At 35.9% G+C, this 18,120-nt stretch overlaps 1 protein-coding gene across 2 annotated transcripts in view; it reads right to left on the minus strand.

Annotated features, from left to right (window-relative positions):
• Nucleotides 1-2,494: 2,494 nt before the first annotated feature.
• The window catches only part of AZIN1 (antizyme inhibitor 1), a 33,380-nt gene continuing 17,754 nt past the window's right edge, over nucleotides 2,495-18,120 (minus strand). The window contains exons 4-13 of one of the 2 annotated variants that reach the window (XM_006830620.1): nucleotides 13,306-13,503; nucleotides 10,780-10,953; nucleotides 10,143-10,315; nucleotides 8,042-8,176; nucleotides 7,601-7,682; nucleotides 6,890-6,964; nucleotides 6,080-6,242; nucleotides 4,135-4,250; nucleotides 3,552-3,766; nucleotides 2,495-3,365 (exon numbers count right to left, since the gene is read on the minus strand). In XM_006830620.1, coding sequence (XP_006830683.1) covers nucleotides 3,254-3,365; nucleotides 3,552-3,766; nucleotides 4,135-4,250; nucleotides 6,080-6,242; nucleotides 6,890-6,964; nucleotides 7,601-7,682; nucleotides 8,042-8,176; nucleotides 10,143-10,315; nucleotides 10,780-10,953; nucleotides 13,306-13,407 — 1,347 coding nt within the window. In that variant the 5' untranslated portion in view covers nucleotides 13,408-13,503 and the 3' untranslated portion in view covers nucleotides 2,495-3,253. The remainder of the gene's footprint in view (nucleotides 3,366-3,551; nucleotides 3,767-4,134; nucleotides 4,251-6,079; nucleotides 6,243-6,889; nucleotides 6,965-7,600; nucleotides 7,683-8,041; nucleotides 8,177-10,142; nucleotides 10,316-10,779; nucleotides 10,954-13,305; nucleotides 13,504-18,120) is intronic. The other variant, XM_006830621.1, reaches the window with a different exon arrangement.

Here is an 18,120-nt window from a genome sequence, read left to right on the forward strand (position 1 = left end):
GTTCACACCAAGTATTAAGAGCAGTTAGTATTCATAGCCACAGAGATTACCCGTAGTGAAAATGTTAAAATAAAATAAAAAAATTTTATCTCAGTTGATATGCATTCAGTAGACTTCATTAAAGATCAGTTAGCAAGTAAGTATTCTTTAGTAACTCATTTGGTACAAGTAGTTGCCTTTGCTAGCTAGCTCCTTTTCTCAATTAGTACCCATTTAAAAAGGTGTGGCACTGTGGGTTAATGTGCTGGACTGTGACGTCAGTTAAAACTGCCTGGTCAGTGGGGTTCAAGCTCACCAGCCACTCCTTGGAAATTCTATACTGGGTCGCTATGTGTTAGAACCAACTTGACAGCACTTACCAATAATTCAGCAATTACTACAAAGAAACCAGAGAATTCCAAACTCAAACAAGGAGCCCCCAAAAATAACACGTAAGAAAACCTACTTAAGTTGTTCTTGTTAAGTGGCATTTTTGTCAGTTCCGCCTCATAATGACTCTGTATAGGGTGTTTCCAAGAAAACAGGTGATGGGTTTAAACTGTTGACGGTGATGGGTTTAAACTGTTGTCTTTGTGCCACAGCACAGAAATTCACTGAGTAGCAGATAGCAAATCCTCCACGATAGATGGGGCGAGCAATGAGGGGCTTCAAAGTTTGTGGGGGGGAAATTATGATAATGGAATTTTTCCAGAAATGTTTTGTGGCTTTCTTAATTAATTCATGTGTATTAGACAGTATCACTGCAAGTTCATTTGATTTAATATCGACCTGTTTATAAAGTTACTTCAGTTAGTGTAACTTGGAAGTTGCTAGGAGACTGGTGATTACTGTGTCTAGGAAAAGTGGCCTAGATTCAGGTTAGTGTGATTTCATCTAAACTGTCATTTTTAATACATAATTCCCAGCATCGCTTTACTACATCCTACTTGTTATTCTGTGATAAACCAAAAAAAATTCTGAAAACATGCTTATAGGTTCATATGCACAAAACTGACACATAAAATTTCAATTCTATGTTTCAATAGAAGCCACCAGAGTAAACTACAATGAGGAATAAAAACATTTTATCTGTGTATTCAGAATCACACACAAGTTACCTTTACAGTTCCATTTACTATATAGAAATCATTCGGGTTTTATATTTTCAGATAAATTCTGAACTGAGATTACAATATTATGAAGGAAAAAGAGATTGTTACATTAATTCAGTACCTTTTTAGCATACCAAATTGAAATACATAGGTTCAAACTTCAGATATATGGCAAAGTCTTCAAATACAATACAGACATTTCTGAAAGTTACCATATCATTCACATGTGATATTTGCAACTCTGAGCTACTTCACATAAACAGCTCTCCAATGGACATGGCAAAACTGACAAGCCATATCACTTCGTTCGAGGTTGTATAGTCAAGCCAAGGACTCAAAGATGCACCATCTTTAGCAAGGTTTGGCATTACAGACCACAACACAGCACAGCATGTACAGAAGGCAGGCAGAAATTCCTCCTATTCAGTATGGTTTTTTAAATTGGAAGCTAGTTTGGAAATTTGCATAAAACCCCTCATTTTAACTTGGAAGAGTCAATAGATGAAAATAAATTGGGGTCCTAAATGTTATTTTTATTAATAGAACCCATGAAGTTTAAATGGGCATCAATCAAATCAAAAATATTAAGCACCTACTGGTTTCAAAGACTGAAATTAGTGATTCATGATCAATTACTTTGCACCTTGAAATCAAGGTGTAAAAACCAGCTATTAAGTGCATTCCAAACTTCTCCTATGCTGCACAGGTAGAATTGTCTGTCCATTGGCACCAAAGTGAAGTCACATTTCCTCTTGGAAGACAGAAATTCCACATCTGAACATAGTAAGTTAGGAAAAATGACCCCTGTTTATTACTGTTTTGATTTAAACCTAAGATTAAACTAAGATAAACTAGCAGTGAACAATGCAAATTGCTGGCAATAACTGTCAGGTTATTGAAGCTACTCCCTTCCCCAAGCATTACAAAATTTCCATATGAAAAGAATCCAAAGTTAGCACTAAGCTGAACAAATGAGAAATAACAAGGAACTAAGGGCACAGCTTAAAAAAGAGTTTGAGATCACTGCAATTGAAGAAAGTTTAAGTGTGTTTTACTCACACACCTCCAAGTCTGAAATTAAATAATCTTCCGTGCAAAAAGAGCATTATATGTTACTGGACATGAGTGTAGCCCTTCTTTTTTAAGTTTTAGTGCTCTACAGTTTTCTGGGATTTTATTTCCCTCCCTACAGTTTACTAAAGTATTAAATACAATCTTCCATTTCAGACAAAAGATTTGGAAATCAAAGGTTTACTAAGGTACTCTATATGCAGTCTAACTATACAGAAACACCTAATAATAATTACAATTGATTTATGCAGGATTAACATTTTTTGGTGTTAATATTGTTAAACTTCATGCTTACTGCACATCAACTCTCCATAATGAATCTGAACATCACAATGATTTACCAAACGTTTTACTTAAATTACTAATTAAATAACTGAAAAATGTACTGAGCCAAATGAAACTTAAATGGGCTATAAAGAAAAATAACCTTCAAAACAGTCCATGTAACACGTCTATCTCAAAACTACCTTTGCTAAGCTAGCCCCTTTCCCCAAAGTTTTAGCCTGAAAAAAACAGTAAAATCTACACACAAAAATTTATTGCAATCATACAAGGGTTACATTAGGTCAAACACAACAAACACTATGATGCAATTTTACATTTATTAAACTACAGTTCAAAGCACAAATTTACACATTCGAAATACACTAAACATATCGAATGACATCACACTGGTCTTCCACTGACATTTGATATATCTGGGTGAAAGACAATAACTTTACAAGACTTTTAAACACGAATCCTTAGTATAAAAACTGTGTACTTGTATGTAAACGGTTTCATGGGGAACCCAATTAATGGGCTTCCATCTCCACTAAGTCATCCATTTTGTTGCATATTTTATTTTAAACGCTTAGGGGGTAGGGCAAATTGGTAAATTTAAATCTGAAAATGTTATCTGATTCTTCCATTAGCCCCAGTGAATTATAATTGAAAGCAGATTTTGTCTGGTCCCAAATAGCTATTACTAAAACTTGTTGTTTCCAAGAGAATTACAGAGTAAGATTGTTCAATTTTTTGCCCCCACACTGGAATGTTGACCAGACAAGCTTAACCTGCAACTTCAGATCTAAAGAAGTGTTAATGCCTGCTTAAGCTTCAGTGGAAAAGCTGTCCTCTTGGTTTAACTGAATGCAAGAAGGCACAAAGAAGAAGTTCTTCATCATTGTGTCTGAAGTAATTCCAGCATCTTGCATCTCATACCTACCAATAAAAAAAAAAACACACACACACAAAATTTTTGTTTTTGAAAAAACACCATCACACAACAAACAGAAAATGAAATAAAGCTAACTTAAAGCTATCAGTAACCCTCAAAGAAGATCTATATATACATGTTTTCACCAGAGAATTACAGTTATTATAAAAGTTAGACAAATCACTACTTACCAATCACTAAATGACATCATGTAATAAATAGATGGTCTCTGAACATCATTAAAAGCAGATGGTTCATGGAAAGAATCTGCTCCCATGTTATCAAAGATAAGCCAATCTCCCACATTCAGCTCAGGAAGAAGACAGCTTTCCACAATCTGATCCAGCTCATCACAGGATGGACCCCAAAGGCTGCTTGTAAACAGAGGCTCATCTTCTTTGTATTTCTATAGGAAAAGGAAAGGTTTCATAAAAACAATCTCTTACTCATACATAAAGCAAGAATTTGCAGACAGATAAGCAGCTTCCTTACTTCAGATCCAAAGTACTGGTACTATGGACTGAAGAAAGGCCTGACCAGGGTACCAGACTAAAGGTATCATCCATCTCAAGGCATCAAGACCAGGGTACCAGACTAAAGGTATCATCCATCTCAAGGCATCAATCAGACTAATGGGACTTACTTAGGAACACATAATACAATATACTGCCTTACCCTAAAATATTTTAGACAAAAAATTGGGATGTATATTTACTAACAGCTCTGTTTAAAAATTGTCAAATAGGTTGTGATATATTTTGTCATAAAACTTGCCTTGTGAACCTCCGGAATGGTATTTAAGTCCTCAGACAATTTACTTGCAAAAGAACCATAAACACCATCATTCATAAAATATGTAAAGACTGGTTCATCACTTCCAGTTTTTTCTACTGAAATGAAAAGAGGAAAGATGAATTTATTGTAAAATATCTAATATATGCGTAACAAATACATTCGGATAATACTTACAAACATGCTTCATCATGTAGTTTACATTTCTCAAAATATTTAAACTGATAAAAAATACACAAACACTGACATTTCTTGAAACAAAACCCTTAAAGAACTTAATACACATTTCAACAAAGATTAATGACCAATGAGCACATGAAAAGTTATCAAGTTAAATGCAAAGTAATAATAAACCTCTACCACATATTTAAAGTAGATACAATTAAAAGATTGATCAATAACATTGGTGAAGGTATCAGAACTTTCATACATATGTTCTCAGAGGGGGGTTAAATAATAACCACATTTGTTTATAAAGTTTGCAAATTTGTAAATACAATAGAGAAAAACCTATTCTATGATACAGAAATACTTTACCAGAGAGAGAGAGAGAGATAAAAAAAAGTCAAGAAAACTTACATAAGAATGTTCATAGTAGCTTTAGTCAAAACCGTCAAATCCGTTAACAAACCATTATGTCTAACTACCCAGTCCTGTCATCCTCACAACTGCACACAATGGAGTAACACTTAGCGATAACAAATCAATTTCCATGAGGTTTTACACACACACATACTTGCTAGCTCTGCCCAGTGAGAATGCCTAGAAAGCAGTGACTCTCTAGTAGCAGTTGTTAAGTGCCGTCAAGTTCAGTTCTAACTGAAAAACCCTGTAGACTGTTTTCAAGCCTTTATCTTTCTCCTGTGGCGTGGCTGGTGGGCACGAACCATGGACCCTGTGGTTCTCATTACCGTGCTTACCATATGGAGCCACCACACTCCTCTCTAGTAGCAGTGAGCACATGAAATTCTTGACAGTGGACTTCCTGCCAAAAAGGCACAACTCAAACTATAAGGAATCATAAGACAAACCCAAACAAACATTTAAAATTTCTACTTGTTAAAAAAGTCTGAAGTTGAGAAATTGTTCCTGATCGAAAGAACTAACTGTAATGTAATGAACCTGGGGGCAAGATCCTAAACAAATTCTAGTAACTGTAATAGATAGCACTAGAAAATGGAAAACTAGATAGCAGTACTGTAGCACTATTAAGTAGTCTGCCTTTTATCTCTGCAGTAGGTACATTCTGTTCTAAGGAAGCAGAATCAGAGAAACTCTAACATGTACTCAAAAATGGGTCACAATAAATTAAGTGCGTTTATATAGACTGACAAAGCAAATGGAGCAAAATGAAAACAATAGGGTAAAGGGTATATTGAAGTTTCTTGTATTCTTATAACTCTTCAAGCTTAAGAAAACATAAAACTCAAGAAACAAAATAAACAGTTCCTTATTTTCATTCATACATAGAGTCGCTCTAAGTAAAGAACAGTAAATTCTCCTACATCTGTTTTAAATATACAGGTCCACAAGATGCACACAGTGTCAAGTAGCTTTTCAATGGTTTGACCAGAGATGGATTAAAGTGGTGATTAAGCTGGGTGGCCCTCCTATGAGATAGATTATTTCTGCCTATGACCCATGTAGGCAAAAGGAATATAACAAGAGATATCCTAGTAGATGGGAGTTCTTAACAAAGGTTGAAAAATCACCTGGTGAAGTTTATCTAAAATATGAATATTTACATATCAGTTCCAAGAGAGGTGTACTTAGGAAATCTTTCAAAGTTTCCCCGATGCCCATAATTAGTTGACAAATATCCACATCATCATGACCCATGAAATGTCATATACATCTTAGTTTCTGATTTCAAACTAAAATTTACTCGCCACTAACACAAATGAAAACTATAAACGTTGTAACTTACCTCCAGAAGAAAATTTATCACTGTCGACAACTTTCTTTGCAATGATATTAACTGCAAGTTTAAATGCAGAAGACACATAGTAGCTTCCAGGTTCTGAAATTATCTTAATGCCAGATCCTTCAGGAAAGTAGACATCCAACAAAGGGCTGATAACATGATTGATCTACGGATTTAAAATCCCAGATCATGGTTTTAATATTGAATGGTAATTCTCATATTAACAAATTGATAGCTATTAAAAGCTCTATAGAACTGAGCAGCTCTAATTATAGACCATGAAGTTTTTGTTTTGTTTTTTGTTTTCAACTACTTAGACGTTATTTTCAAGCAAGGAAACAGGCTTTCAAGTCAAAGTTTTTTTTTTTTTAACTATCAAAATAGCATCAAGTTAAAAATGTACACAACTCCAACAGCGTATGACTATTGTTTTTCCTACACATGATTGCTAGCAATACAGGCGGCAAATTTAAAAGAAAATTGTTTCTAGAGTAAGGGAAAGACAGCAGAGGAACAAGATGAGGTACCTAGATAAGATTAGCTAGCTGTTTGTATTGTATCAAATATTCATTGAAAGAACAGAAATAGAAAACAGTGATAAAACTTCTGTTGTAAGGCTCAAAAACTGGATTAAACGTTTCTAAGTTAGTTAGGTCTTCTCAATGCCTGACACTTTTCTTAGAGTATAATTTTAAAGATATTACAGGCTTCAGTTTCTGCTTGGCTTAATTTTCTATCAGGAAAATACTTGTCTACACATCTACAAGTAGCAGAGATAGAAAATCTGTTGTTTATCCATCAAACAAAGCTTACCTCTTCCAACTGAAATTCTGTTCCTGTGAAGCCTCCACCAATGTCTAATATGTTCATTTTGAAACCAAATTCTCCCTAGAGATGAAAACATTACTTTCAATGCTTTGCCAAATCTTAATAGCTATAGGAACATTTCGAAATACCCCATTTCTATCCCCATCTTTGAGTCCTGGTGTGGTGTACACCGAGGTGGTTTAATTCCACCTTGGAAATACGATATAGAGTTGCTATGAACTGGAACCAGCTCGATAGCACTTAACAACAACATGCCCATCTTAACCTAATTTGTCCTTTAGTATACCATAAGCTAACAATGTAATGGACTGGGAACTACAATGTTGGTGTTAAGTTTTTAAGCTCACCACCAGGAGAAAGATATACAGCCTCGGATATCCTATGCAAGGTTCGCTACAAATCAGAACAAACTCCACAGCACTTTACAAGGAATAGTTAATTTTAATAATACCATGCAATGCATTTTCTACTATTCTTTAATCAAGTTATAAACACAGTATTATTACGCTTCTGTTATCCAGACCCTATGCTAGCTAGTAAACAACTACTTCACTCTTGCCTACTAAAAAAAAAAAGGATTTGAAACTCAGTGCTATCATCACAGAAAATAAGGTGTGTGTCATAGAAGGTATAAAAATGCAATCTTAGGTCTTAATAATATCCTGGCTTAAGATACTAAAGTAACTTAGAACTTACAGCCATGTCAAACACACATCGAGCATCAGACAGGGCATGGACATATACTTGAGATTCTTTGCACGCACTCGAAACGTGAAATCTGAAAGAAACATTGCAATAACGTTAAAGCAACAGTAAGCTAAAGAGAGACTTCTTATATGGTTGTCAGTTACCATGGACCATTTGTCATCATAAGTATTTCCATTAACTTTACCCAACATATTTAAAATAATAGGAACTCTAACGTGTGGTACTTTAATTTACAATACCAACTTTTAAGAATAGCTGGTGTTACAACTCCAGTAAAATCTGAGCACAAAATCTTTAATTTGACAAAATACACATAACATTTTAAAAATTAAAGAGAAGCAAAATTTATTAGATTCACGAAAACTAAGTCTTAATAAACAGAGGGACAGAAATTATCTGTATAAAATCATGTTTAAAACAGATACTCACTTAACCCCAATTATTTGGACATCAAGTTCCTTTGCACATTCCATGAGATGCCTACAGTTCTTCAATGTCGTGCCAAACTTCATATTACCCTCTTCACTTCCAATATTATCTTCTGTTGCAATATGTAGTAAGACCCTAAGAGAAGGGGAAGATGATTGGGGCAGAGTTGGTTTACATCATCATCAGCACATGTGAAGCCTGAAGATTGTAGAAGTATGTTGATTATGTTGCTCCAATCCAACGACGGATGAATCAAGTGAACCTAATGGAAAACAATCCTGTACAGAGAAAAAACTAGCAATTAGGGCCTAAAGCATGAAGCTTTCAAGGATGGGATATGGAAAATGCAGCAAAAGTTAAGACTCTGTTGTAGCAGCAAGAGTGGGTTGGGCTCTGTAATGAAAGACATTACTTTCAAATGAAGTCCATCACTCAATAAATCTACCTACTAAGACTACATTGAATAGCAATGCCACCATTGTCTTTCAATAAAAATATCAGGGTTTTAAATGTCTTCAAATTTCCCAAATTGTTCTAGCTAAGATCAAGTAGAGTTCTAATAAAAAACAAAACAAACAGCGGGGAAGTTTTGCATTATTATCATTGTTGTTAAGTGCCCTCAAGCCAATCCTGCATAGGGTTTCCAAGGAGCCAACTAGTGAGTTTGAACTATGGACCTTTTAGTGCAAATCAAGCTTGTGGTCCAGTGCTTTATCCCAGTTTCAGGAGCGCTGGTAGCCCTGTAAGATAAGCACTGGATTAAGTCAGCAGTTCAAACCCACCAACTGCTTCAAGGGAGAAGGATGAGGCTATTCTAAGGGAGTAGAAAGATTCACAGCCTTGGAAACCCTATACAAAGTCATTGATGAGTTGGAATTGACTCAACAGCACCAAACAAATAGCAGCCTACACTACGCCACAGATAAAAATCCATTTGGTATCCTTCTGACAACGAACACTAAATGGAGGAAGCTTTTAAATAATTACAGAGGACAAAAGCTGCAAATGTACAAAATGCTGGCTTTATTTCAAAATCTGTTTCCCCAAGCAAGTACTGAAGAATGACTGAGAGTCAAGACTGATAAAAGCACCATCTGCTCTATAAAAAACATACTATTCTGTTTACAAAATCAGTTGTCATTAGGTGCCTTTCAGACTCAGCAACCCATGTGAGAAAACTGCCCCACAGGGTTTTCTAAGCTGAATCATTCCAAGAGCAGACCAGCAGGTCTTTTGCCCATGTAACCATTGGTTGGTTATAAACTACTGATAGGGTTAGCAGCAGAAAGCACTGAACCATTGACTAAGCCAAGTCTTGTCTTTAAAAGAGCAAAGAACAAAGATTTTTGAATAACCAACAAGTGGTTCCTTACAATTTTCCAACAAAGGCCTTTATTCCAACAAAGATTTTGTAGGTAATGAGAGCTGTCATGAACACTACTAGCAAAGCCAATTTTACACTGATTACAGGATAAGCCAATATGATCCACATTTTCAGGAACACACTGATTAGAAGTAAACAATTGTACTAACACAACATACTTTTAGTATACTTAAAAAGTCCTCATAACTACTGGCTCATGACATCACTGATTTCACCTTAAATTTTTTTTTTGCTTATTAAAACAAAAACCTTGTAATACAAACATACAAATGTATTTTGGAACGCAGGCAGTGCAAGTAAAAATTTCATTTTCATTTGAAGGGAAAAGTTTCACTTATGTGTCCTAAAAATAGCTGTGGATCTAAAAGAAATTCTTACAATCTGGGATACTTAAATACTGGCAACTAAATGATTGGTCAAGGACTATAGCCCTCAGCTCACCTGTTAATATGCCAACTAATTAAGAGGGTTAGTATATTTATAAAATACGTATCTGTAGCTCTAATTTAATACTACACAAAAATATTTTTCTTATCCTAAACTGCAGATTGTATCTGAAACTTTCTTTCATTCGAAGTAAAAGAGCAATAAAATGCTATTAACGTTTTCTACACAAGAGCTTACTTAAACAAGCTAGAATTATAAGACACACCACTGCCCTACCACAAGTGCCACCTTCTTCCCAGGTATTCTTTATATGCTCGTTTTTATACTTACTTGGCATTTGGATGATTACGTGCAATTTTCTTCAGTTCAATTTCATTGTCACATGTCATGATATTCACACCAACTTTAGCTGCATACTTTATCTGAGACACTTGCTTGCATGGACTTATATAAATTATGTTTTCTGGAGATACACCCAATTCTTGCACTAAAGCCATTTCACTCTGTGAAATAAGATTTTTAAAGGTATCATGCTTAAAGAAAACTTTCCATCAATTATTAATATAAATTTATTTTGGGCTAAATTACAATTACTTAACATCACAGGTCATATTCTTATAAAAGTATTCTGTAATTAAATTCCTTATCAGACATTTAAAAAGGCAAAAGGAATCTCACCATTCAAAAAATTAATTACAGTAATAGAAGTAACTGGGTCTTGAGTTAGCTCTGAAGAATGAGGACTATAGGTGCCAATTAGAAATAATTTCCACATCTCATCTCACTGGAATTTCCTTCCCATTAATGAGTGCACTTAAAAGTATATAAATTTCCAATATTCTATTACAAATTTAAATACTTAAAATAAAAATTAAAAAAAAAAAAGCCCACCCCAAAAGTGGGTAAATGAGAGTTAAAATGTTGCAGAGTTCAGTGGCAAAATAAGTAATGAAAAACATATACTTACTTTACTGGAACAAGCAAATCCAGTTCCAAGAGCTGCCAAAATCTCAAGTACTGCCGGAGTGGAGTTGCACTTTACCATGTAGAATGGCTTTATCTGAGCCACTACATTCTGCCACTGACTGTGTTTCTTCACAATCTTTCCAAGATCTCCCACAAAGAACGCATTCTTTCCTGTCTATTATTGGTCATAAAAAAAGAGATATGATTAAAGAACCATGGAACATAAGAATATTCCATAACTAAAGAAAGAACTCCTTTTTCCTTCATAAAGGAGGCACAATGTATTTAGATACACAATTAGTTTAAAAGCTTACTGAAGTAGTTAAGTTAGATATAAACACTAAACAAAAATGTAAAATGATCATAACCAGTTTCCCTCAATTTTACTTTTTGGTAATGGAGGGAAGCACTATTTCCTCCCATTCTTCCAACCTTTGTTTAAAACTGGCAGCTTAGAATAAAGCTGTCTAAGACAGTAGTAGAATTAAGGATGCTAAATAAAGCAAACTATGTATCTCCATTATATATTGCACCTAAAGACAAGATGGTAAAATAAGAAAGTAAATTCATTAGGACAACATTTTTAAGTACACAAAGTTGGTAATCGGTGCATGATGGTGGTGGTGGTTGTGTGCCACTGAATCAGTTCCAACTCACAGCAACATTGTACAGGGTTTCTGAGGACCAGCTGGTGGGTTCGAACAGTCAACCTTGTGACTAGCAGTCCAGCGCTTATCCTACAGTTCCACACCAGACCAGGACTCCTTTCCTATCTTAATCAAGTCTGGAAATTTTTCAGTACACAATAGAAAACCAATGAATTTGGGGATCAGAGCCGCTTTGTGTTTAATGACTATGTAAAATAATTATGCAGGCTTAGGAAAAAGAGAAAAGGAAAGAGGGAGAGAAGTTATGAGGTTACTATAAAGTACAAAAGTAGACTAGAATAGGAGCAAAGACCAGCAAAAGGAAGACTGAGTAACACAGGAGGGAAAAACGAAAAAAAAACTAAAGGGATTAACCTCTGCCATACAATCATATGAGACTGCCAGAGCAGAGTTCAGGATTAACCCCCATTAAACGTGACAAGATATTAAAAACAAAAAAGTCACTTAAGGATGTGGGGGTCAAGAATGAGGAGGAAATGAATACTTCAAAGTTCTTATCTAGGAGGAGAGTATTACACAAGTCAGAAAAGTCTTAATTTTTAAGCGATCAAGAGAGAGGCTAACATGGTAGAATGAAATGTAGAGTGGTGCCATGGCAGGGGTAGGTTAACAATATGACAAATGAATGACATTATTCTTTCAAGATTTATGAGAGAGGGATTTGGGTATCCCATTACTTAACACCAGTAACATGAAAACAATTGTTGAACAAATCTGGAGAATATGGAAAATTAGTTCTAATAAAGAATAAAACTATCAGTAAGCCAACAAAGAAAAATAATTCTGTAAGTAAGCAAGCCTAAAGTGAAAATAAATGAATATGAACCTACAAAAGTTGAGTTCAAGGATGTTTTTGATACACAATTCGGTGCTGTGGAATAATGCACTGAATAGCAAGGTAGATTTGAAATGCAATATCGGCAGTTCAAATTCACCAGCCATATCCTAAAAACCCTATACAGGGTTGCTATGAATCAGAATAGACTCGAAGGTATTTGACAACATGTAATTCTGAGCCAACATACATTAGCAAAGTTACTTGTACAAATAAAAAAAAAGAGGAAAATCAGGACAGTAACCTAACAGAAATGAAAAGAAAATGCACAAAATGAACTTAGCTGAAAAAAATGTAGAACAAAGAAACCAGCAGCACCACAAAAAACACACAGCAAAATATCAATTCATACCTATCAATAATTACACTGAATGGAAATGGATTAAATGTAGTACACTTAAGAAACAGAGTAGCAGAATAGATAAGAAAACAGGATCCTTCAATATGCTGTCTACAAGAGACACATGAAAAAAAATGTAGACATCCTAAATGTCCATCAACAGACGGGTAAACAAAGCTTTGGTAAATACATAAAATGAAATACTACCTAATGTTAAAAGAATAACGATTAATCTACAAAACACCTCAAAAGTGGATGAGCTTGAAGAACATTTTGCTGAGTGAAATTAGTAAATCACAAAATTGGGACAAATATTGTAAAAGACCACCGTTAGTTATAAAAAAACTCAAACTAAACTCTCTGCTATTGAATTGAATAAATGCATAGTGATCAAATATAGGGTTTCAGAGACTGTAAGGTTTTATGGGAGCAGACTAGCCTTTCTTCAAGTGAAACAGCTGGTGGATTTGAACCTACAACTTTGTGATTACTAGCCCAAAGCTTAACCCACAGTGCCAGGATTATTTCTCATGAAATCCAAAGGAGGGATAAGTCAGTTAAGAAAACCTAGAAGTTAATATCCAAACCAATTACTTTTTTCAGATTAACATTTTTGAAATCAGCAAAGCATTGATGCTTGAGAATTTGAAAGACGAGAAACAGAATGTGAGATGGCACACTTACCAGGGTATGTTCATTAACATAGTTATCAATAACATTTCCAAGGTTTGTTCCTTCATCCAACAGGCCAACGGAGTAGTTTGCATCGTCGATAAATCCTTTCATCTCAGCCGTATTCCACAAAGCCGAAAGTCATAAACCAAGAAAAACAAGAGATGGGCCACCAAGCCTTATGTCTGGGTCCTTAGAATATGCAACAAACTGTCAAGATAAAAATTTCATCAAAGTATGTATTATTTCACTAGTTAGACTTCATATACCAAAGTGTGCTGAATGCCTAATTTAGTGAGAGATCTGTGTACTCACACTTTCAGAAAAACTGGATTGTATATATTCTATCATGCTCATTTTCAAAGTGATCAAATGTCTTCTTTACATTTAGAAACAAGTCAAAAACTGGAGAAAGTAACCACATAGGTGTAACCAGCCTGTACTGTTCATATTTTGTTTTGTGCTTGTTTCAGAACACATATACTTATTTCATTATAAGTTTAAAAAAAAAGCTAATGAAATTATTCTCTGTAGCCAAGAAACAAAAATATCGCCAGCCTCATCTTGTAGCTACAGGGTAGTAATCAAAGCAGGTGGGGATGGAGGAAGGCAACTTTGATAAAGCCTAGCTGCTTTCATTGATACTGAAAGACTCTCTGGGCAATTATTGAATGATGCAGAAAGCATCAAGGGAAGATGGAAGGAATACATAAGAGTCACTGTAACAAAAGGAAATGGTTCATGTTCAACTGTTTCAAGAGGTAGCATATGATCAAGACCCAATGATACTGAAGGAGGATGTCCAAGGTGCATCGAAGGATAGGATGTGGCAAAGAACAAGACACCAGGAATTGATGGAATAAAAATTGAAATCTTTAGAGAAAGTGAGGCAGCACAGGAGGCACTCACTCCATCACTGCCAGAAATTTGGACGACAACTACCTGGCCTACTGATTGGAAGAGATACGTATTTGTGCCCATTCCAAAGAGAGGTGACCCAATGGAATGTGGACAATATCTTTGATATTCCATGCGAGTAAAGTTTTACTAAAGTTAATACAGAAACGGCTGCAAGCATACATTGACAAAGAACTTCCAGAGGTTCAAAAGCCGGATTCAGAACAGGCTGTGGAACAAGGGATATCATTGCTGATGTGCAATGGATCTTGGCTGAAAGCAGAGAATATAAAATGTTTACCTGTGCTTTATTGACTACATAAAGGCTTTCGATTGTGTGAATCATGACAAGCTATGGACAACATTGCGAAGTATGAATTTTCCGCAACACTTGTACTCATGAGGAATCTGTACCTGGGACCAAGAGGCAGTTGTTTGAACAGAACACGGGAACACTGGTTTAAAATTTAGAAAGGTGTGTGACAAGACTGTAATCTTTCACCATACTTATCCAACATGTATGCTAAGCAAATCATCCAATAAGCTGGGTTACATGAAGAAAAATGTGGCATCAGGATTGGAGGAAGACTCATTAACAACCTGCGATATACAGATGACACAACCTTGCTTGATGAAAATGAAGAGGACTTAAAAACATTTACTGATGACGATCAGAGAGCACAGCCTTCAGTATGGATTACATCGCAATATAAAGAAAACAAAAAACCTCACCACTGGACCAATAAACAACATTCTTATCAATGTAGAAAAGATTGATGTTGTCAAGGACTTCATTCTTCTTGGATCAACTATCAACACTCACGGATGCAGCAGACAAGAGATCAAACGACGTATTGCATTAGGCAAATCAGCTGCACAAGACCTTTTTAAAGTGCTGAAGAGCAAAGATTTTAGCTTGAGAACTAAGGTGTGCCTGACCCAAGTCATGGTATTTTCAATAACCTCATATGCATGCTGGACAGTGAATAAGGAAGACCGTAGAAAATTTAATACTTTTGTTTTGGTGCAGGAGGAGAACATTTAAAGTGCCACAGGCTGCCAAAAGAACCAATAGATCCGTTCTGGAAGAAGTGCAGCCAGAGTGCTCCTTGGAGGCCAAGAAGGCCAAACTTTGTCTCTCACACTTGGGACATATTGTCAGGAGGGACCTGTCGCTGGAGAAGGATATTGTGTTTGGTAAAGTGGAAGGTCAAAGAAAAAGAGAAAGACCCCCCAATGAGATGGATTGGCCAAGTGGCAGCATTGAAGGACTAAAGTGTGGCAACAGATGTGAGGCTGGCTCAGGATTGGGCAGTGTTTCGTTAGGCTGTCCATAAGGTCGCTATGAGTCGGAATGACTCGATGGCACCTAACAACAACCTGCAGCTAGAGAAACTGGTACTAGCTACATCCAGTTCTCTAATGAGGTGACGTCAATACATTTCTCTAAACCTCATGTTACTATTTCAAGACTACTGGGGGTTGTGTTGTGGGGGTGGTGAGAAGTATATTTATGTATCCCTTAAGTAAATATGTGTTTTACATGTTAACTCAGGTGACAGAGAAGGCAGTATACACTAAGAGGAAGGGTTGGGAGAAGGATGAAGACAGGGAGGAATGCAATGGTTAAAGGGGATAGTCATAAATACTGCTGTGCTGGCAACCCTGCAACAAGTGTTCTGTGGGTAGATAATATGGACAGATACACAGACTGAATGAATGGGTATGGGAAGGAGAGTTGGGAGTATAACTACAAACATAAGGGTTTGAAAGAGGCTATTGATAATGGGAATTTTCCTATGCATTTTACCTATGAATGTAGCAGAGCATACAGGGGGGCAAATGATAAAACATTTGCCAAACATCTTAAGGCAATGAGTTCCTAGGTTTAGGGGCTTAGGACCATAGTCTCAGGGAACACCCATGATCAAATGGAATAACACAGTCCACAAAAATAAAATGTTCTATGTCCTACTTTGGTTAGTAGCAATTGGAATCTTAAAAGTTCAAGAGCAGTCATCTAAAAGTGTAACTACTTGTCTCTCCATGTGCAGAAGAAAAAGAAACGATGAAACCGAAGATGCTTGGAATTAACTAGTCCAATGGAGCATCAGTCACATGACACTTGAAATCCCAGAATTTGGTCCTAATTTTTTCCTTGTTTTCATTTATTTAGTCTTTCTTCTTTTCTTTCCATTCCAATAAATTTTATCCTATCTCTACTTCTGTTTTTCCTTCTTTTCTTGTTTCTTATGCCCCGCCCTCTTCTTTCTCCTCCCTTTTCATCTTTCTTTACTATTCTTTACTCTTTCTCTTTTCATCTTCCCTCTCCTTGGCTTTTCTAAAGTGTTTTTTCCTTCCTTTAATTCTCTCTCGTTTTATGCCTCTATAGCTCTATTCTCCTATCCTTTTTTCTTTTAACTTTTTTTCTAGTAGTTGCCTGTTTTTATTTCTTTTTTCTCTTTTATTATTTTCTCTCTTCATTGTTGGCTGCTTGCTTGTTTGTTCTAATATGTTTTCTTGTGTGTTTGGTATGGCAAGGGGGTTGGTTCTTCTCTTTCCCATTCAACAAAAGACAGCAATCCTGTCCATATAACCCAGCCACAATATTCTCTGCAACTCAACCCACTGGGTAAAAGTCAGTACCAACTCCTATACCATTTGGTAAATGATAGACAGCAGCCAAGCCTACCCTAAACTAAAGTGAAATGGTACATGTGCTTCCATTTTCTAACTACACCCACAAGAGACAGCCTAACAACACATCAACATACAATCATCAATTAAACACAAATGACCCAGAGAAAACAGACAATTTTATCTCACAAGAAGAAATCAGAGAATGGCTCAAACAAATGACCAAGTTCAAGAGCCAGAAAATGAGGGGGGAAAAGTAGTAGAACTAACTGAAAAAGATTCAAAAGAATAATATATCTAGGCATCTTCAAAAATCAAGGAAAGCAAGAATTCAGAAAAAAAACTTTAGAACTAGAGCTTGAATACTAGTATGCTACAACAATCAGAAAAAAAGAATGAAAAAAATCCTAAGAGCTATGTGGGACATCACAAGAGGACAAATATTGTATGAGACCACTGTTTTAAAAGGTTTCCTTGATAAAAGAACATCCTGTGAAGGTTATAGTGGGGAGGGAAAATCATTCACAGGCTACAGAGCTAACATGGGTGACACAGGGTAGGCGATATACAATAAGAGGAAGGTTGCCAGAGAAAAGATGAAAGTAGCGGGAAACACAGGGAGGCAAATACTGTTAACTGATGGCACACAGCTGGGATTGCAATCACCGAAATGAAGCAAAGTGTACAATTTGTTGAACGTAAAAACTGATGATTTGTGGAATATTAAAACTGACGATTTGCTCTGTAAACCTTCACTCAATTCATAATAAAACATTTTAAAGGATAGAGTATGTATAATGAAAATGAAACAATTGTCTTGACAAACTATTTAAAAATCTGCATCCTAGTATCTCCTCCTCACAATAACTGCCCCACGGCTTTTGTTGATGGTCCTCATCCTAATTATCAATGGTCCTCAAACAAAACGTCAACTTTTTGATTCCATCAAAACTTAATAAGCTATAGTACTAGACAAACGACACTCAGTTTTAACACTTCCCCCAGGAAGCCACCATCATTCAACTCAACTTACCAAACTTTCATGCTATGGTGGAAACTGAAGGAGTTGATTTAGGCATTATCTACATATGACTTCAAGACCTGGTATGGCACTGTGGGTTAATGCGCCAGACAGCAAAGTCGTTTGAACTGCAAGGTCTGTGGTTCAAACTCACCAACTGCCCCTAGATTAACTCTATACAGGGTGGTGTCTATGGGTCGCAATCAACTCCACAGCACTTAACAACAACAACATTAAAGACTTAGGAGTCCTGCTGTGGCACTGTGGGTTAA

Source organism: Chrysochloris asiatica, unplaced genomic scaffold (genome assembly GCF_000296735.1).
Source record: "Chrysochloris asiatica unplaced genomic scaffold, ChrAsi1.0 scaffold00001, whole genome shotgun sequence".
NCBI classification, from domain to species: domain Eukaryota; kingdom Metazoa; phylum Chordata; class Mammalia; order Afrosoricida; family Chrysochloridae; genus Chrysochloris; species Chrysochloris asiatica.